The sequence below is a fragment of the Protopterus annectens genome, chromosome 7.part0, assembly GCF_019279795.1.
Source record: "Protopterus annectens isolate FY-2018-M chromosome 7.part0, PAN1.0, whole genome shotgun sequence".
In the NCBI taxonomy this organism is placed as follows: domain Eukaryota; kingdom Metazoa; phylum Chordata; order Ceratodontiformes; family Protopteridae; genus Protopterus; species Protopterus annectens.
In genome coordinates this window covers 169,336,548-169,358,460 of record NC_056739.1, presented here as the reverse complement: position 1 = coordinate 169,358,460, position 21,913 = coordinate 169,336,548, and the positions used below count along the sequence as shown (strand labels likewise).

Sequence of the window (21,913 nt, the reverse complement as noted above, 5' to 3'; positions counted from 1 at the left end):
TAGTCTCCCATAAAACAACGTGGTATAGGATTACCAAATCTGAAGAGGTACTTTAAAGCTACACAGTTAAGGCTCATATGTACAACTCAACCACAGGATTATAAATCCAAGTGGAAAAGGAAATTCTGCTTGTTCTTTTGGTAATAAGGATGACCGAGGGACTGTACCGGTGAAACCTATTAAAAATTTTCAATGGAAAATGTTGCAGAGAAGAAAGAGAGCACAAGTGTTGACCAGAAGAATCGAGACGACATTGGAAATGAAGCAGGATTTCTGAGATGAACAGTAATAAAGCTAGTAACTTAATTTGGGATTACAATGCAATAATCATATTTGCGAAATATGACAACGAGAAAATCTGGACATATTGGACTTTTCAGAGTTTGTTGGACTTGTGGGGGACTGTAAAGCATATGTCCTACTTCATGTCATTAATGTTCGGAAAAGTGCATTGGGAAGAGCAAGAGGAGGGAGAAAGTTAACTGTAAGTAAAGATTTTTTTCTTAAATAGTACCAGTTTTGTGGCATGTGGTTTTCTTTACACGTTACGTGTAATGGAGACTCTAAGCAGGTGCTACTGTTTTCTTTTTCTTTTCTTTTTCCCTTCTCTCTCTTTTTGTTCGGCTTTAAGAAACATAGCCAAGCCTTATTAAATTAATGTACTTTTTCTCATTCTTGCATGGGGCAATAACTGGATTAAAGACCTTAGATTGATTTATTAACAAGTTTTAAGAGAGAGCAAGGAAATGAAAAAAGAATATTGAATACTATGATACTTTTTTCTAGCAAATACATGTAAGATCAGTAGCAATTCTGCACTTGGTCTTCATGTTTCCATGGAAACAGTCTGATAAAGATAAACTGGTTGCCTGGTTTTCATGTCTCCATGGAGACAATCTTATAAAGAGAAACTGGCTACAGTCTGGTGGAGAGTGATTGGCTGAGGGAAAAAAAGAAAAGAAAAATTGGATAAGAGATGATCTCTGCAGGCATTCAGGGATTTTCTCAAAGTAGATACTATTCTCTGAAAGCCATCTTGGAAGTAACCATGCCAAATATTATATTCATAAAGTAGCACAAAGTATTTTAAGTAGTAAGCCAATGAGGGAATGGAGAAAGGAGAACTTTACAAATAGTGATGCCTGCTAGTAAGAGAACACAAAGTACAGTTGTGTATACTTACCATAAATTTAGATGTTCAAGTGTATTCACTGTTGCAGTCATCACACTTGGGTTATCTGCCTGCAGGTAGCCCTCAGTCAGCCCGAATACCAGAGACTTAGTATTTCTGCGTTGGTTGCTGTTGTTCCAGGACTGACGTCAGGTCGCCAGTGGTATAAAAACAGGCAACCGATGCCATTACATCAGTTTTTCTTGCCCCAAATGTCGGAACCCCCCCCCCCTCAATAGGGAGCTAAGCTATGGTGGGAAAAACACCACCAGTAACAAATAAATACCAACACCAATACCCCTGTAAGGGGTGAGAGAGAGAGAGAGAGAGAGAGAGAGAGAGAGAGACAGAGAGAGAGACAGAGAGAGAGAGAGAGAGAGAGAGAGAGAGAGGAAGAGAGAGGAAGAGAGAAGAGAGAGAGAGAGAGAGAGAGAAGAGAGAGAGAAGAGAGAGAGAGGAGAGAGGAGAGAGGAGAGAGGAGAGACAGAGAGACAGAGAGAGAGAGAGACAGAGAGACAGAGAGAGAGAAGGGGGTTGGAGGGATGGAAACCGGGACTGCAACAGTGAATACACTTGAACATCTGCATTTATGGTAAGTGTACACAACTGTACCATGTTCTTCGTGTTTCACTGTTGCAGTCATCACCTGTGGGAGGACTCCCAAAGCTGAGGTAAAAGGTGGCAGGGTAGACAGAGTCCTAGGTATAGGTATGGGTCAGGAGGCCCTGCAGAATTGCAAAGGCAAACCCTGCCCTAGACTTCAAAAAGAGAGGTAGATGGTAATGCTTTGTAAAGGTATGGACAGAGGTCCAGGTGGCCGCTTCCAATATGTCCCTGGTAGGTACTCCTCTGAGGAAGGCAGTGTAAGTGGAGGTTGCCATAGTGGGGTGGGTACGGACTGACCTAGGGATGGGTTTCCCATGTAGTTTGCAGCAAAAATGGATACAGTGTGATATCCATTTGGAAATGGTTTGTTTGGAGATGGGCTTCCCCTCTGCCAGTAGGGCAAAGCTTACAAGAAGCTAGTCAGTTTTTCTGAATGGCTTAGTGCGGTCCAGATAGTATCCGAGGTGTCTGTGCACGTCTAGTGAGTGCAGAATTCTTTCCCCCTTGTTTTGAGGGTTGGGAAAGAAGGTGAGAAGGTGTATGGCCTGTTAAGGGTCACATCAGATACCACCTTGGGCATAAAGAAGGGGTTAGTCCTCAGGGAGACTCTGTCTGCATGGAAAATTATGAAGGGCTTGACACCCATGAGAGTTTGAAGTTACAAGACTCTTCTTGCTGAGGTGACAGCTAGCAGGATGGCAGTCTTCCAGGAGAGGTATTTCAATTCTGTTGAAGTGGCAGTTTCGAAAGGAGGTAAGGTTAGTTTCTCTAACATAATTCAGGTCCCAGGGTGGCATCGGAGGCTTTCTGGGAGGACTCATTAGAAGCCCCTCTGAGGAACTGCTTAATCAAAGGATGAGAGAAGAGCGGTAGGTCTGAATCACAATGGGCAGAGATGGTCGAGGCATGCATTTTAATAGAGAAGGAGAGGCCACTTATTGAGCAACTCTGCTAGGTAATCCAGGATGAGAGGGATGGAAGGTTGGGAGTTACTGCCCCCTTTTGATTGTTTCCAGGAGCAAAATCTTTTCCATTTTCCTGCATAAAATTTTCTTGTGCTGGGCCTTCTGGCCTCTGTGATGATGTCCAGGACCTGTTTGCTTAGCAGTGCCTTCTTGTTAGTTTTTAGTGTATGAACCATGCTGAAAGTTTGAGAGTCTGTAGGTCTGTGTGCAGTACCTCCCCCCTCTCCTGGGTCAAGAGGTCTGACCTTAGAGGAAGCAGCTTGGGGGGGCTGTAAGGAGGAAGGTATACATACACAAAGCGGGAGCTCCGGGGGAAGGTCAAGGCACCCAACTTCCATGCTAGGAGGTGATCATCTCTGGTACAAAACTTGTGCAGCTGGTGATTGACCCGCAAGGCAAAGAGGTCCACCTCTGAGGTCCCCCACTCCTGGGTGATTTGCAGAAAGATTTCTCTGTGGAGCTGCCATTTGTGGGGGTCCAGTAAGTTTCTGCTTAGGTGGTCTGCCAGTGTGTTGTTGATCCCTGGTAAGTATTGGGCAATTAGCTGGAGCCCCATGGAGGTGGTTGTAAGCCACAGACTCATGGCTAACCTGCATGGGGGTAAGATTGGGTGCCTCCCTCCTTGTTGATGTACCACATTACTGTGATGTTGTCTGTTTATATAAGGAGGACCCCTGGCCTGAAATGGGGTTGGAAGAAAGTCAGAGCATTTTGCACTGCCATCATTTCTTTCTGGTTGATGTGCAAGTTGAGTTGCTGGGCATTACAAAGGCTTTGGGTACATCTGCCTGCTAGGTGAGCGCCCCAAGCTATGTCTCCGGCATGGGTGGTGATTGTCTGACCAGAATGGCGGAGGATGAAGGAAGACCCTTGTTCATGGCACAGGCCTCTGCCCACCAGAGAAATTCGTCCCTTATGCAAGGGATCAGTGGGAGAGTGGTCTCTAGGGACTGAGTGCTGACACCAAAGGTTCTTTAAGTACCACTAAAGCTTTCTCCAGTGAAGCCTGGTGACAAGGATGAGAAGGATGCAAGATGCCATGTATCCCAGGGCTTGCAAGAACCTCCTCACAGTGAGGTGACTTCTGGAAGCCAGCTGGGTGAAGAGGGGCAGGAAACTCTGCTTTTCTGGGGATAGGAAGGCCATATGGGTAGCTGTGTATAGCACAGCTCTCAGGAAAACAATTTTTCTGGTGGGGCTTTGTTTGATTTTTTTTCTCGTTGATGGTGAACCCTAGGGGAAGCTAAGAGTTGTTTGACAAAGAGAAGATCCGGGAGCCACTTTTCTTTGCTGTTCGCCTGAATGAAGCAGTCATCTAGGTAAGGGTAAATCTGTACATTTCACTGTCTGCAGAATGCTATAGCTGGGGGGCAAGCATTTGGTGAACATTCTGGGAGCAGTAGATAAGCCAAAGGGCAGTGCAGAAAAAGTACAGTTGTGTACTTACCATAAATGTAGATGTTAGAGTGTATTCACTGTTGCAGTCATTACTCTTGGATTATCCTGCTGGCAGGCTACCCGCAGTCGGCCAGAATTCCAAAGTCTAGGTCCGGCGTCAGTTGCTGTCGCCTCCTCCCCGACGTCAGTGCACCAGGGGTATAAAAGATGCAGCCGACGCCATTTTCTTCAGTTTTTCTTGCCCCAGATATCAGGTGTCCCCAAAAAGGTAGGCTAAAAAATTATGCCAATAATTATGCATGCAGTAAAATAAACATTTCCTTCATCTATAAGCAAATACACCATACAGGTTGTATAAAATAGAGAAGTACAGGCAAGTCCCAGAAAAGAAAAGGGGGATGGTGGGTAACCTGGACTGCAACAGTGAATACACTCGAACATCTACATTTATGGTAAATACACAACTGTACTGTGTTCATCGTGTTTCATTGTTGCAGTCATTACTCTTGGGTTGAATCCCAAAGCTGAGGTTGGATGGCTGGGCCTAAATAGGATTAGGAGAGGCTATAAGGCCTTGCAAAACTGCAGTGGCGAAGCCTGCTCTGGATTTAGAGTAGAGAGGTAAATGGTAGTCCTTTGTAAAAGTGTGCACTGAACTCCAAGTTGCAGCCTCTAAAATGTCTTTGGTTGGTACTCCTCTGAGAAAGGCTGCTGAAGTGGCTGCTGCCCTGGTAGAATGAGGCCTAATGCCCTTGGGCACTGATTTGTCATGTTGTGAGTAGCAGAAATGAATGCAGTGGCCTATCCATTTTGAAATAGTCTGTTTTGAGATAGGCTTTCCTTGAGGTCCTGCAGCATATTCCACTAAAAGTTGCTCAGTTTTTCTGAAAGCTTTAGTTCTGTCCAAGTAGAAGCGTAGTTGTCTGTGTCCAAGGAATGCAGGAGTCTCTCACCCTTATTCTGTGGGTTTGGATAAAAGGTAGGCAAATGAATGGTTTGTTTAAGAGCCACACTGGACACTAGCTTAGGCATAAATGTTGGGTTCATCCTTAGAGAAACCCTGTCTGGATGGAAAATGATGAAAGGTTCCACAGCCATGAGTGCCTGTAACTCTGACACTAGTCTTGCAGAGGTTATTGCTAGGAGCAGAGCTGTTTTCCAAGATACAAACTTTATATCAGCTGTATTGGCTGGCTCAAAAGGTGGCAGTGTGAGTTTTTCCAAGACATAATTGAGGTCCCATGCAGGTATTGGAGCTCTCCTTGGAGGTCTTATGTTTTTGGCCCCTCTGAGGTACTGCTTTAGTAATGGAGGGGAAAAATAGGAGGTTCCATATTGTAATGAGCTGAAATGGCAGAGGCATGCATTTTAATTGATGAAAAGGATAGGCCTTTGTCCAGCATCTCAGTTAGGTATTGTAAAAACTGAGGAATATTTGGAACAGATGTGTCAATTCCTTGTGCCTGGTTCCAAACACAGAATCTTTTCCATTTTTCTGCATACGATTTTCTGGTACTGGGCCTCCTGGCCTCCAAAATAACATCCATCACTGCTTTAGAGAGAGGTGTGTTTTGAATGGTTACATTATCCGCCATGCTGCCAGATTTAGGGTCCTGAGTTGGCTGTACAGAATCTGATTGTTTCGCTGGGTCAGTAAGTGAGGAATTAGAGGCAATGTCCAGGCTGGGCCTTGAGACAAGCTTTTTGGGAACCAGTGCTGGCATGGCCAGTCTGAGGCAATCAGAATCATTCTTGGCTTCACTTGTCTGACCTTTAGGAGTACCTTGGGGAGGAGAGGCAGAGGAGGAAAGGCATACACTGTTAGACTTTTCCAACTGAATGAGAGAGCATCCACTTTCCATGCTTGCTTGTGATAAGTCCTTGTGCAGAATCTCTGTAGTTGGCAGTTGTGAGGGGAGGCAAATAGATCTATGTCTGGGCATCCCCATTCCTTTGTTACCATGGTGAAGACTTGTGGATCCAGTTTCCATTCGTGGGGATCCGTGAGGTTTCTGCTTAGGTCGTCTGCCAGAGTATTGTTCTTTCCTGGCAGGAATTGAGCTTGCAGGTGTACTTGATAAGTCAATGATGTGTCCCACAAAGTCATGGCTTGTCTGCATAGGGGGTAGGAATGTGTGCCTCCCTGCTCGTTTATGTACCACATGACTGTAGTATTGTCCGTCCTTATCAGTAGTTGTCCTGGATGGAGTAGATCCTTGAAAGCTGTCAGGGCATTCTGAACAGCTAGCATCTCTTTTTGATTGATATGTTGATGCATTTGGCTTGTGAACCATGTGCCCTGAATACATTTTCCTGTCATGTGTGCTCCCCAGGCATAATCTGATGCATCTGTTGTTATTGACTGCCTGGCTGTGGGTAGAGTGAATGGCTGTCCCTTGTTGAGGTGACAGGCATGTGCCCACCATCGAAACTCCTGTTGCAGGCAAGGAATGAGGGTAATTAATGCTTCCAGGCTTTGAGAATGTTGAGTCCAGACACTTTTTAGGTACCACTGAAGTTTCCTCATATGCAGTCTGGCATATGGAATTAGCAGAATGCATAATACCATGAAGCCCAAAGCCTGCAGAATTTTTCTTGCAGATAACTGGGTCATTGTTGCCAACATTTTGAAGCAAGAAGTTAGTTGCCTTTGTATGTCTGGCGTTAGATAAGCCATCTGGGCAGTTGTATTTAAGCTTGCACCCAGGAATATTATCTCTTGAGAGGGTACTAGTTTTGATTTCTTTTCGTTTACTGTGTACCCTAGGCAAATTAATAATCTTTTTACGAACGCCAGACGCTTTAGTAGAGTGTCCTTGTTCTCTGCTTGTATAAAGGCAGTCATCCAAGTAAGGATATATTTGAATTCCTCTTTGCCTGCAAAATGCAATTACTGGTGCCAGGCATTTTGTGAAGACCCTGGGCGCAGTAGATAAGCCAAAGGGCAGTGCAGAGAATTGGTAGTGCATTGAGCCAGCTATGAATCTGAGGTATCTTCTGCAAGACTGTGACTGGAATATGCAGGTATGCCTCTTTTAGGTCCAATGTTACAAGCCAAGCCTTCTTGCCCAGCATGGGCAGAAGCTGCTGCAGAGTTAACATTTTGAATTTTGGAATGTCCAGAAATGTGCTTAGAAAAGACAGGTCCAGTATTGGTCTCCAGGCTTTGTCCTTTCTGGGTACCAAGAAAAGTCTTGAGTAAAATCCTTGTCCCTGCTCTTGCTGTGGTACTTGCTGAATGGCCCTCATGTTCGTAAGGGACAAAACTTGTTTTTGTGCCTCTGCCCATTGATTGTGTGGCGGGTTTGGCATACCTTTTGCCTTTGGCAGGGTGTGAAAGTGGAACTTGTAGTCCTGGGACACTATAGTCAGTACCCATTTGTCCTGGGTGATCATTTGCCAGTTTTGAGAGAAAAGTGCTAGTTTCCCCCCCAAGGGGGCTGCAAGAAGACAAGTGCTTGGTGCTGGCAGAGGCAAGTCATTGGGACTGTTTCCTGTATGGCTGTGCTTCGTCTTCTCCACTTTTGGAGGTAGAAGCGCCCCACTGTTTAGGCCTGTATGAGCCTTGGGGCTGGGATCTGCCTCTGAGACGTCTGTATCTGCCTCTTTGTGGTCTGTCCGACACTGGAAAGGACCCAATTCTTTGTAGGCCAGTTCCTGCTACATCTTGGTGGCTGATCCTGGCTAAAAATCCTTTACTGTTTGCATAGATTTCGCTTCGTACTCCATTTTCTTCAAAACCTCTTCTGCTTTAACACCAAATAAAGTATGATGCTGTAATGGAGCATCTAATCATTTTGCTTTAACATGATCAGACAGATTTTGTTCCTTTAACCAAGCATGCCTCCTAATGACAGAACCCATACCTGCGGCCCTGCAGGAGGCCTCCAGAGAATCAAAACCACATTGCAAAGTATGCTTTCCCACTTGTTCAGTTGCATAAAGTAAATCCTGCATTTCTTAATTTTCTGCACAATCAGAATTGGCCAACATTTTCTGTTTTAACAGCGACATTAAGTATTGCTGATATTTAATCATATGTAATTGACAATTTAAAGCCCTCAAAGCCAAAGCAGCAGAAGTGTAAACCTTTTTCCCCCATCTGTCTAGTGCCCTTGAATCCCTATCAGAAGGGATAGGGTTTTTTGCAGTAGCAACCTTAGCCCCTTTGGGATCCTGAGAAATAGTTTCTGGGTCAGCAGCAGGGCTTTTATAAAGAAATTTATGTGAATCTGGAACCCTGTAGTATCTGTCTGGTTTAACAGGAGCTGGAGGGAAGGAGTCTGGAGATAGGCCGGACTCTGAAAATACATCTTCTACAATGTCTAAATACATCTTCTACAATGTCTAGCACAGGGGGAATAGCAAGAAGTCTATGCTGAGGAAGTAAAAGAAAATCTCTAAGCCTTTTCTTTGATTCTGAGTAATCTTGGCTCTCCCAGTGGAAGTGCTCCCTCATGGTATGCAGGGTTTACCCAAAAGAATAATCCTCAGGAGGAGAGGCTGAAGGAATGGATTCTTCAGCATCAGAATCCTCATAGGAAGGAAGAGAGTTATTCCTGTACAGAAGAGGAGTCAGAGGAAATGGAAACCTGATCTGAAGAGTCATAGTCTGTCTCGTGCCTAGGCCTCTTATCAGGAGGGGGATGGGAACCCCTGATCAAGGTAATAAGGTCTTAGGCCATTTTGAGCATCTGTTTCTTAGGCATGGAAGTTTGTCCTGGAGAATGCTGTACTTGTTTGTCTTTAAAGCTGCTTTAGTCTTTGCTTTAGAAGCTGAAGTAGGCTTTACATATAGCTATGTAGGTCTGAAAACACCCACAGAAGCCGATGCCTGCTCAGCGGCTCCGGACCCATCTGAGGGAATGATTTCCAAGTGTCCAATACCTTGAGTATCCAGAGGCCTAGCTGGCTCCACGTGGGAGTCATCAGCGGCCTGTAGCTCTGAGGCAGCGGATGTCAGGGGCTGCGAAAGCACCTCACTGAGAACCGGCAACTGGCTTAGTGGAAACCTCGTCTGTTTTGGATCTCGGATGCTTTTCCTTCTCTTTTTCCTTGCATTTTTTAGAAACTCCGGTTGTCGGCTGTTCCAATGGCATTATAGAACTGAATTTTCAGCCAAAGTAATAAAAAGCAAAATCAGACAGACACTTAATAGTGCGTTGGTTGAATCTAGCACAAAACCGACAGCTAGCAACGTTATGATCAGGGCCTAGGCAAGGAATACAGTAAGAATGAAAATCCTTATGAGGTATTTGCTTCCCACAAGAAATACAATTGTTAACTTTTTCTGACATCAGTCTGGATCAAGAAAAAAAAAAGTTTCCCCAATGGGGTACTTAACTTTAAATGAAGACTTTGGATCTGAAATTCGTCTGTGAAAATCTCAGGAGTCGGCCGAACGGCACTTGCGAACTGCTTTTGCTTCGGGCATCGCACGGCAAGAAAGACTGAAGAAAATGGCGTCGGCTGCATCCCCTGGCACACTGACGTCAGGGAGGAGGCGACAACAACCGACGCCGGACCTAGACTTTGGAATTCTGGCCGACTGTGGGTAGCCTGCCAGCAGGATAACCCAAGAGTAATGACTGCAACAGTGAAACACGATGAACATCTGAAAGTGCCGACTGCCTGCAGGAATTTTCTGCACGATTTCCTGATGGGGATGTGGAGGTAGGCATCTTTTAGGTCTAGTGTCACCAGCCAGGCACTTTGTGCAAGCATAGGCAGGAGCTGCTGCAAGGTTAGCATTTTGAATCTTGAGACCACCAAGGAGGTATTCAGTTTGGATAAATCCAGGATGGGGCACAAAGTGCCCTCTTTTCTGGCAACAAGAAACAGTCTGGAGTAGAAAACCTTTTCCTGTTTGATCCAGAGGGACAGGTTCTATTGCCCCTTGGAATATTAGGGTTTTTACCCATTTTAATGCCTCTACCCACTGGTTTGGGGGGAGGTCTGGGTACCCTCTTGGAATTGGAAGTTCGCTGAAGGAGAATCTGTATCCCTGAGAAATAACTTTCAATATCCATTGGTCCTTGGTTAGAGAGACCCAATTGTCCTTGAAGAGGGTGAGCTTTCCTCCTAATTTTAGATGAGTGAAGGGGGGGGAGGGATCATTGTGAGTGCTTACCATAGAAGCTTGGCTTAGAACTCCCTGCCTTAGAGGCAGAGGTGGTCCACTGCTTGCTTCTTTGCTGTCCCTGGGATAGGGGCCTGGATGTCCTGTCCCTGCGAGGCTTACTTTGGCCTTGTCTGCTGGGTGCAGGGAAGGACCAGACTTAAAAGGGGAAGTTCCTGCTGAATCTGGGTGGTTGAACTTGAAAGAAATGTTTTATTGTTTGCATAGATTTTGCTCGGTCTTCCATCTTTTTAAGCACCTCTTCTGCTTTTTCCCCAAACAGGCGTTCCTTGTCTAGGGGTGCATCAATAATTTAGACTTGACATGATCAGGGAAAGGTTGTTCCTTCAGCCATGCATGTCTTCTAATAACAGATCCTGTCACTGCTGCCTTGCTAAAGGCTTCTAGGGCGTCATATCCACATTGTAATGAGTGCTTGGCCACTTGACAAGCAGAGTGTAGTAATTCTGCAAGCTCTTTTGAGTTGGCACCATCAAGAGAGGTAGCAATATTCCATTTTAATTGTTCCAAATTGTGTTGTTGATATTTTAACATATGGAACTGACAACAGAGTGCTCCGATAGCTAAGGTCGCAGAGGTGTACACTTTCTTACCCCATCTGTCCAGAGCTCTGGAGTCTTTGTCAGAAGGAAAGGATTCTTGGCAGAACTAGTCTTAGCTCCTTTGGGTCCCTGTATAATGACCTTAGGGTCTGCAACAGGGTTCCTGTACAGGTATTTGTGAGAATCCGGTACTCTGTAGTACCTATCAGGTTTAGCTGGAGCAGAAGGCAAGGCATCAGGGGCTAAACTGGATTCAAGGTAAACATCATCCACTTCTAGAATTGGTGGGATGGGCAGGGGGGGTCTGTGCTGGGCAGGTCCAGAAACGTTCCAAGTTGTTTCTTTAACTGTGGGTAGTCCTGAGATTTCCAATGAAAACGTTCCCTGAGGGAGTGAAGAGTTTCCCCGAAGGAGAGGTCCTCTGGAGGAGAGGTAGAGGGGATGGATTCCTCTGTATCTGAATCCTCAAATAATTAAGGGCTGCTGTTCCTCTTCAATGGCAGAATAATCAGATTCCTCAGACTCCTGGTCTGTCATAATTTCTGGAGAATAAACCCTTTTCCTTTTTGGACTGGGGGCTTGAGTACCTTGGATAAGAGAAATGAGATCCTCTGCCATTTTAAGCATTTGAACTTGGGGTGGGGGAGCAGCAGCAAGATGGTGGCTAGAAACAGATTTCCTACGAGTGGCCTGGCTTCAAGACCTGAGAGAATCCATCGGTCTCTGAGACGGTAGTCGGAAGAGATGATGTCGTTTTTTTGTCTAGAATTGGTAGTGCGAACGGCCTCCTCTGAAGCCGGTACCTGCGTCGCAGCTCCGGACCCAACCGAGGTAGAAACAGCCAAAGTCTCGCAAGACGAAGTGGATTTCTGCGGCAAACCGGACTCTGAAAGGGTCTCGGCAGAGGCCTGGGTAGAAAGCAAATCGGGCATCAGGGTCTGCAAAAGCGCTTCACTGAATTCCGGAGAACTGAGCAACTGATTAGCGGTAGCATTGTCAAAAGGCTTAGCCTTGTGAGGCCTGTCTATCTTTACGTTTTTTCAGAATGTCTGCAGATTGCTGGTTGATGGATGCCATATTGGAATTCGACGAATGAATATGAAAATAATGGTCTACAAAAAGAGGGCACATAACTGGCCTGGGCCTAAACAAGTGATGCAGTAAGAATGAAAGTCTCAGTGTGGGATCTGCTTTCCTCAGGTGAGAATTGTTTTCGGACATCGGTTAGAGCAAGAAAAAAGGGTCGCCAACGGGATACTTAGCTTTAGACATTTTCTTCTGAAATTCGACTTCTGGTAGCGACTGACCGGCACTAGTGCAAACTGCTTCTGCTACGGCTCCATGGCAAGAAAGACTGGTGTAATGACGTTGGCTGCCTTGCTTTCTAGTACTGACGACCTGACATCAGACTACAGGTGACAGCAGCCAGCGCACAAAAACATTGACTTTGGTATTCGGGCTGGCCGAGGGCTATCACAGCAGTTATAACACACAGGTGATGACTGCAACAGTGAAACACTAAGAACATCTACAGTTTCAATAACTGTGTGCTGTATTAAATATTCATCATTCATTTTATGTCTCCCAGATCTCATATGCATAGTTTTTGATGTATTTATCAGCAGAAATGGCAACCAAGGGTCATTAATACAGGTGTGGAATTCCTCACTGGGTAACCAATGCAGGTGGAAAACTGGCTATACAAATAGTTATATGGCTTTAAAACATTTTCTGCAATATCAACAGAATGGTTTGGAGGGGGAAGTACATCTCACAGGGGATACCACTGCTGTGGAACAGACTTACTATTCACATAAAACAAAGTTCATTCCTGTCCATATTTCAAGCGCAACTTAGATCTATGTATGGGAAACAGAAAATTTACCCAGGACTGCCCCGAGTACTACTAATGGACACAGGCAATTTCTAAATGCTTTACCCCATGCATGGGTCCCCTCTAATTAACTACTGTATGACTCCAGTTATTCTCAGTAGGGGTAATATATCAACCACTGGATGGGTAAGTCCAGTCTATAACCAACAGGATAGGTTAATTTCAGCACAAAAGGGAAATAGGCTAGACTTGAAAAGGTCTGCAAGGGCAGCTAGCCTAGTACTTGCCTATGATCCTATATAAAGGTCAGCACTTCAGCCAGGACAACAAGTAAAGTGGGAAATGTACATTTAAGAGTCATTACTCTAGGAAGTGAATGGCTATTCAGGAGTCATTGGTAAAGCAGGAATGAGTACACAACAATCATACAAGTGCAGATGGGAATAGCTACACAAGGGTCAATGGTGCAAGTGGAAATGGTTATACAAGGAATTAAAAGTGCAGGCTGGAACAACAGATGTAGGGATTTTGGTATGTTAAATCCATACAATACATCTATAATGGATACGTTTGTCTTACTTCACAGATCAGCTGTTGGAGTGATCTTACACAACTTAACTTCTTGTAACTGCACTAACACTGCAGATTTACTGCACATAAAATACACTGCTTCATTTAGCAAAAGGCAACAAATGACATAAAACATTATATGGAAAGAAGAATTAAGGCCTGTCTGCCTCTAAAAATATTTTAAGATTTTGGAAATCACTTCCAGACTTCCAAATATTAAGCACTGTTTTGATGCAGGAACATTAGTATGCAACAGTCCTGATAACTTTTTAACTTGTCTCTTTACAGATGTTGACAGTTTACCTTCATGCCCTCTTCCCAACTGATCCAAAGATCCCCTCTAGTAAGAAAACAGGCCACAGCGTGTCGAGCTAGGTGATGAATCCAACCTTCTTGATGTAACTGGGTCATGATGGCATCAATCCAAGGAAAACCAGTCTTTCCAGCTTTCCATTTTGCTAGTGCTTCTGAATTTCGGTCCCATGGAATGCGAACACATATTGGGTTTCCTTCTACCTTGTCAAAATTGGGGTTGTTTTTGGCAGCGGTATAAAAGAACTCTCGCCAAAGAAGCTGACCATAGAGAGAAAGTGGTGGCGAGCTGTTCTTTTTCACCTAGAACAACAAAACATCCATAAAAAATATAGAACTGCAGAGAGCAAATAAAAGGATGCAATATCACAAACAGCTTCCCCATATTAAATTGTGGACACTTAACTTGAGTACTCATCTCGACAGGTTAAACTAATTCAGATCCGAGCCACCGCATAAAATTAAAATAAACGTTTTTTTTTTAATTCCTCTTAATATTTAAAAACGCCAACTTTATGATCATAAAAACATGAGGGGAGAAATCTCCCAAAGTAAAGAAAATACTGCTAGTGAAAACTAGGCGAGTGGAGCCTTGTAGCTGGAACTCAAGTGTAGACAAACCTTACAAATAACATGAACAGTACTCTACCGTACAATTTTCCCGATCAGAAAACATTTCAGACTCACCACTTAGGCAACTCCATGCATGACTTCCTGCAACAGCATATTCTCTGTATAACGAATAGTTCCTACCTTTTTCTAATTTTTTTCACTAATTTATTATCCAGCTTTTACACATGTAGCATACTGCAGATAGGAAGGACAGTGATGTGACCACTTCATGACTGCAGATAAGGACAGTGATGTGACCACTTCATGACTGCAGACAAGACAGTGATGTGACCACTTCATGACTGCAGGCAAGGATAGCGATGTGACCACTTCATGACTGCAGGCAAGGATAGCGATGTGACCACTTCATGACTGCAGGTAAGGACAGTGATGTGACCACTTCATGACTGCAATAACAAAACATTACCAATCACCATCATGAAAAAGCTGCACCCACCGCTGTAATAAAAGCACACAAGCAATGAAACATATAATTTAGGCTATTCTTTTTATTGGTCTCAGATAAGGCAGTCTAAGTTTTAGAGGAAGGAATTCAAGTGTTTGAATTTTGTCTGCTGTAAGCTATAAAGAGATAGCCAAGAGAGACACAAGAATCCTGTATGAATAAATGCATAGAAGTCATCTGACTAACAGTAACCCCGTAACCTTAATCTCCCTCAACAAGGCTCAGACATTCCACAAAGAAAACAAAGGTGCCTTTCCTATAAATCAAATGTTGTACGAACTGTACAGATACCTTTATTAGGTATGTTATTTACTCTGATTATCAAAGCTCATTAGAACAAAATACTCTGGTAAACCGTCTGTCTCTGCCAGGGTATTAGTCAGTAATCTTGTCAGGATTACAGCGGCAGATAAAGTTCCTGCAACACTTGCCCCAATCTAAAGGTCACCAACCACTAACTGAAGTCTCCCAGCTCAAAATATATCCAAATCTGATAGTGCATCTCATGCTCTTAGATTACTTTCAGAAATGTAAAGCAAACAAGTAGTGCCATCACAAAAGTCAGCATTGCTTTGCCCCATTCCCCAATGCAGAAAACCATACTCAAACTGATTAAACTGTATTTGTACTTCTGCATCTGACACCAGAAAATGGATTATGATGACTTAACTACATGGGAGGATGCACATTAGTAACTAGGTCCACTCAATACTGATAATATAAAAACTGTCAAAAGAAAAAACACACTCCATGTGCCATGCACCTTTATACCAAACACCAAACTTGCATGCCAAAATGCTCGTTTTTCCCCTGCAAGGTATGGAATCCTATGGCACAGACCCAAAGACCAGCTAATAGCTTTTATTACTAATACTACAAACATTCCCTTGAATCTTACTTTGCATTTTATACTGAACACAGTACATCATCCCACACTACTAGTGTTTCTGGGATACTCTTACAAGTTATTACAACAAAAACAATACTTTTAGGGTACGCTTTTGAAGGAAATCGAACTTTGCGCTTTCAGAAAGCGGTTCATTCCAGGAAAGCTTTCTTTTTTTTTTTTAATCTGACTGAGATAATCTTTAAACAGAATGACAAAGTAATTAAATTATACAGTAGTGCAGTTTAGAGAAACCATGTTCCGATAATTGTTTTCCTGAGTTCACAAGCATGTGAAAATGCATTCATCAAAATATGAAAAAAATTGCTCTTTCATTCAGAGATCATTGTGACCTGCAGTATCAATCATTTCTGCCCTTCCCCACATAACTACATTCGTTGACATATCAAATTAGAACTCCCCTCTCCATAAAGTACAGTTGTGTACACTTACCATAAATGTAGATGTTCAAGTGTATTCACTGTTGCAGTCATTACATTTGGCTTATCTGCTTGCAGGTTGCCTTCAGTCGGCCTGATTAACAAAGTCTTGTGTCCTGCGTCAGTTGCTCTCTCTTCTTCTGTGACGTCAAAGTAATCAGGGGTATAAAACATGCAGCCAACGCCATTACATCAGTTTTTCTTGCCCCAAATGTCAGATGCCCCCCCAATGGGAAGCAATTAAATATATAAAAATACAAGGTTATACCTCCAACAAAAAAGCAAATACACCAAAAAGCTTTTAAGCATAGTAAAGGAGAGTAGAGGTATAGCCAAAAGAAGTCAGGGGGCTGAAGGGAGGGTAACCCGGACTGCAACAGTGAACACACTCGAACATCTACATTTATGGTAAGTGTACACAACTGTACTATGTTCTTCATGTTTCACTGTTGCAGTCATCACATTTGGGTAGATTCCCAAAGCTAAGGATGAGAGGAGGAATTTAGATAGCATTAAGTCCCTGCAAGACTGCAGTGGCAAAGCCAGCCCTGGACTTAGAGAAAAATTGGAAAATGGTAATGCTTGGTGAAAGTATGTACAGAACTCCAGGTAGCTTCTAGGATGCCCCTGGTAGGGACACCTCTGAGAAAGGCTGTAGAGGTAGATGCAGCCCTGCTTGAGTGGGGTCTGATCCCCTGTGGGATAGTTTTTCCATGGTGCTTATAGCAGAAATGAATGCAATGGCCTATCCATTTAGAAATGGTTTGCTTTGAAATAGCCTTCCCCTCTCTCCCTGCAGCAAATGCCACCGGCAGTTGCTCAGATTTCCTTTAAGGTTTAGTCCTGTCCAAGTAGAATCCAAGTTGTCTGTGCACATCTTAGAAGTGCAGTATCCATTCCCCTTTGTTCTGTGGATTAGGAAAGAAGGTTGGCAAATGGATGGACTGCTTAAGAGCCACACTGGATACCACCTTGGGCATGAAGGAGGGATTGGGTCTGAGGGACACCCTGTCCGCATGAAAGATGATGAAAGGTTCCACTGCCATAAGGGCCTGTAATTCAGATACCCTTCTAGCTGAAGTGATTGCTAAAAGGAAAGCTGTTTTCCAAGAAAGAAATTTTAAATCTGCAGTAGCAGCTGGCTCGAAAGGAGGGAGAGTGAGTTTCTTCAATGCAAAGTTAAGGTCCCAGGCTGGAGTTGGAGCTCTCCTGGGTGGTCTTAAATTTTTGGCCCCTCTGAGGAACTGCTTGAGCAGTGGATGACAGAAAAGGGGAATTTCTGTGTTACAATGAGCTGAAATGGCTGAGGCGTGAATTTTGATGGAGGAAAAAGACAGGCTCTTGTGAAGCATCTCAGTTAAGTATTGTAAAATCTGAGGTAATTTGGGTGCTACTGTGCTCGTCCCTTGAAATTGGTTCCAGGCACAGAATCTTTTCCATTTTTCAGCATAAGATTTTCTAGTACTAGGCCTCCTTGCCTCTAAAATGATATCCATCACTGGTTTACTGAGGGATGGTAAAGGAGAGATTAGGAAATTAACCAGGCTGCTAGTTTCAGAGTTTGAAGCTGAGGGTGCAGAATCTGGTTCTCCTGCTGAGACAACAGGGTAGGAGTCTGTGGCAGGTTCCATGGGGCCAACAGTGACACACTGCACAACAGGGGGTACCCAGTGTTGGTGTGGCCAGTCTGGTGCAATCAAAATCATCCTTGGTTTGTCTTGTTTGATCTTTAGTAGTATTTCTGAGAGCAGAGGCAGAGGAGGAAAGGCATAAACTGATAGGTTCTTCCAGCTGAAGGACAAAGCATCCACTTTCCATGCTTGTTTGTGGGGAGTCCTTGTGCAAAATTTGTCCAATTGATAGTTCTGAAGGGAGGCAAACAGGTCTATATCTGGGCTCCCCCATTTGCCTGTCAACATGCTGAAAATCCTTGGTTCCAGTTTCCACTCTTGTGGGTCCATGAGGTTTCTACGTAGTCCATCTGCCAGTGTATTTAGTTTTCCTGGCAAGAATTGAGGTAGTAGATGCACTTGGTAGCTCAAGGCTGTGTTCCACAATGCCATAGCTAGTATGCAGAGGGGGTAAGAATGGGTACCCCCTGCTTGTTTATGTACCACATGACAGTGGTGTTGTCTGTCTTTACCATTAATTGTCCTGGAAGAATGTGGTCCTTGAAGGCTGTCAGAGCATTCTGTACAGCGAACAGTTCTTTTTGATTGATATGCAGGTGCATTCGACTTGGGTTCCATTTGTCCTGAATGCACTTCCCTGCCAGGTGAGCCCCCTATGCGTATTCTGATGCGTCTGTTGTTAGAGTCTGGACAGCAGGGGGTAGTGTGAATGGTAGTCCCTTGTTTTGGTGGCAGGCCTCTGCCTACCAAAGGAACTCTAGGCGTCGGCAAGGTATGACAGGAATCATTGCTTCTAGATCCTGAGAATGTTGACAACATAGGCTTTTTAGATACCACTGTAGTTTCCTCATATGCAGTCTTGCATATGGAATTAGAAGAATGCAAGAGGCCATGAACCCCAAGGCTTGTAGTATTTGCCTTGCAGATTGCAGGGTTTTTGTGGCCACTTGTTTGAAGTAGGTTGTCAAATGAATTTGTTTCTCCGGCGTGAGGAAAGCCATCTGGGGAGTTGTATTCAAGCTTGCTCCCAGGAATATAATTTGTTGACAGGGTATGAGGTGCGATTTATTTTTGTTTAAGGTGTACCCACACAAGTTAGTACCCTTTGTACAAAGGCCAGATGATTCAACAGTATGTCCTGGCTTTCTGCCTGAATTAGATAAACGTCCAGGTATGGGTATATTTGAATATGTCTTTGCCTGCAAAATGCAATGACTGGAGCTAGGCAGTTTGTGAATACCCTAGGCACAGTAGATAAGCCAAAGGGCAGTGCAGAGAACTGATAGTGCATGTAGCCTGCTTTGAAGTGTAGGTATCTTCTGCAAGATTCCCTGACTGGGATGTGCAGGTATGCTTCCTTTAAATCTAGTGTTGCCAAACAGGCATCTTTGCCTAGCACAGGGAGCAACTGAGGAAGAGTCAGCATCTTGAATTTTGGAATCACCAAAAAGGTATTTAGAGTAGACAGGTCCAGGATAGGATGCCATGAATTGTCTTTTCTAGGTACCAGGAAAAGTCTTGAGTAGAAACCTTGTCCTTTTTCCTCTTCTGGTACCAAATGAATAGCCCCCATGCTTAAGAGAGAAAGTACTTGCTTTTGGGCCTCTGCCCACTGATTTGGGGGCAGATCTGGCCACCCGCTTGGTGTTGGTAACATGTGGAAGTGAAACCTGTATCCCTGGGACACTATTTAAAACCCATTTGTCCTGGGTAATTAGTTCCCAGTTCTTGGCATGAAGAGCAATCTTTCCCCCCAAAGGGGCAGTCAGTTGAGAAGTGCCTGGAAGTTTTAAAAATAAGTCATTGAGACAGTTTACCATAAGGGGGAGTTTTACTACACCCAGATTTGGAAGTGGAGGCCCCCACTGCTTAGTCCTGTGCGTACCCTAGGACTGAAGCCTGGGAGCTCTGCTGGATGTGGGTTTGGACTGAAAAGGTCTGGAAGAGGCAGGAAAGGGCCAATTCTTGGAAGGCCAATGCCTTGGAGGTTGTACAGTTTGCATGGATTTAGCTTTTTCCTCCATCTTTTTAAGAACAACTTCTGCCTTGTTGCCAAACAGGTGGTCCTGGTTTAAGGCAGCATCCAGTAATCTCGCTTTAACATGATCTGGCAAGGACTACTCCTTAAGCCAAGCATGCCTTCCAAGTACAGACCCAGTTACAGCAGCCCTGCAAGATGCCTCTAGTGAATCAAAACCACACTGCAAAGTATGTTTTCCAACCTGTTCAGCTGAATGCAGTAAATCCTGTATATCCTTATTTTCAGCACAACCAGGAAACAATATCATTTTCTGCTTAAGCAATCCAATAATATGCTGCTGATACTTTAACATATGAAACTAGCAGTTTAAGGCCCTAATGGCAAAGTATACCTTCTTACCCCATCTATCCAACGCCCTGGAGTCTATCATAGGGGGTAGGACTTTTGGCAGTAGTAGCTTTAATGCCCTTGGGTCCCTGTGAAATGGTCTCAGGATCCACAGTAGGGTTTTTAAAAATGAACTTGAGAGTCAGGGACCCTGTAATATCTATCAGGTTTTCTGGGAGCAGGAGATTCAGGGGCCAAGCTAGCTTCCGAAAAGGCGTCATCAACAATGTCTAGTACAGGAGGATTGGCTAAAGACCTGTGATAGGGCAGGAGAAAGAAATCCCTAAGCCTCTTTTTAGAATCAGAGAAATCCTGACTTTCCCAGTGAAAGTGCTCCCTGAGAGTATGCAAGGTTTCACCAAAAGAGAAATCCTCTGGGGGAGAAGCAGAGGGAATAGAGTCCTCAGCATCAGAATCCTCAGAGGTAGATAAGGGTAAATCCTGGTCATCAGAGGAAACAGAAAATTCAGAATCCTGGTCAGAAGCAAACTCAGTCCTAGGTCTCAGAAGGGGAAGGTTGACTTCCCCTAATTAAAGTAATAAAGTCTTCAGCCATTCTTATCATTTGTTTTTTAGGCATAGAGGCATCAGTTTTCTAGGCATGGTTCGAGATATAGGCCTTGAAGAAGAAGATGCCGTTGGTTTAATATGCAAGTCAGTAGGCCTGAATACACCCTCAGAAGCTGGTGCCTGCACAGCGGCTCCAGACCCATCCAAGGTAGAGACATCCACAGGTTCCACAGTTGAAGCATCTCGTGGCATACTGGACTCTGAATGGGTCTCAGTAGAGGCCTGTGAATCTGAAGTAGCAGGTATTATGGTCTGTGAAAGCACCTCACTGAGTACCGGCGAACTGGCGTTTGGCTTAGAAGTGTCGTTGGCAGCTTTGGACCAAGGCGGTCTGTCTTTGTCTTTATCTTTGCATTTTTTCAGAATGTCTTTAGTCGGATGGCTTACCGAAGACATATCAGGATAATTGAACGGAGCACCAAAATATTTAGAAGCGAAAATATACTGACAACAAATAGTTCGTGGTTTAAATAAGGCACAAAACAGACAGCAAGGTACGTCGTGATCCGGGTCTAGGCAAGGAATACAGTATGAATGAAAATTTTTGAGGTATTTGCTTTCCACAAGTAATGCAGTTATTTACTTTTACTGACATCGGTTAAGAGCAAGAAAAGGTTTCCCCAATGGGGTACTTAGCTTTTAGTTGAAGACTTCGGTTCTGAAACTCGAAAATGAAAATGTCAGGAGTTGGCCGACGGCACTTGCGAACTGCTTTTACTTCAGGCACCGCACGGCAAGAAAGACTGATGGCATCGGCTGCATGTTTTATAGCCCCGAAGACCTGACGTCATGGAAGAAGAGACAACAACTGACGCAGGACCCAAGACTTTGTTAATCAGGCCGACTGAGGGCTGCTGCAAGCAGATAACCTAAATGTGATGACTGCAACACTGAAACACAAAGAACATATGGGGGTCTCTCTTCCTTCTCTTTCATCTTACTTCCTAACCAGCTTTTTGGCACATACTGCTACTCAAAGTAAGGTTCACTAGGTCATCTAAATGATCCACTTTGCTGCCTTACAATGGGAACACGAGGACTCTGCAAAGGTAATTTCTGCAATACCTAAACTTCTGAAATTGCGTCATAGAAAAAATACATTCATAAAACAGGTACAGAGTGCAAGCTTTGTTGTTTTAATTTTGATGAATGTTTTCAGCAAACCCATTTCAGAAGTTGAGACTTGTTGACTTTACCTTTGACGAATTTGCATGAATCTACATAAATGCAGTTTCTTACTTTATTACATTCTTGCAGCAGAAACTTCCAGGAGAACAGAGTGAAGCTGTGAACAGTTCCATGTGACATTCAGGAGACATGGTGATGTAACTTTCAAAGTAGGCTCTGACACATCATCCTAACATAAGAAAACAAATCTTGGGAATGCTATCTAACTTAACAGT

At 44.0% G+C, this 21,913-nt stretch overlaps 1 protein-coding gene across 2 annotated transcripts in view; it reads right to left on the bottom strand.

Moving 5' to 3' along the window:
• The window catches only part of LOC122806316 (cryptochrome-1-like), a 401,673-nt gene that overhangs the window by 200,342 nt on the left and 179,418 nt on the right, over positions 1-21,913 (bottom strand). For both annotated transcript variants that reach the window (XM_044076633.1, XM_044076634.1), the window contains one exon: positions 13,529-13,840. In XM_044076633.1, coding sequence (XP_043932568.1) covers positions 13,529-13,840 — 312 coding nt within the window. The remainder of the gene's footprint in view (positions 1-13,528; positions 13,841-21,913) is intronic.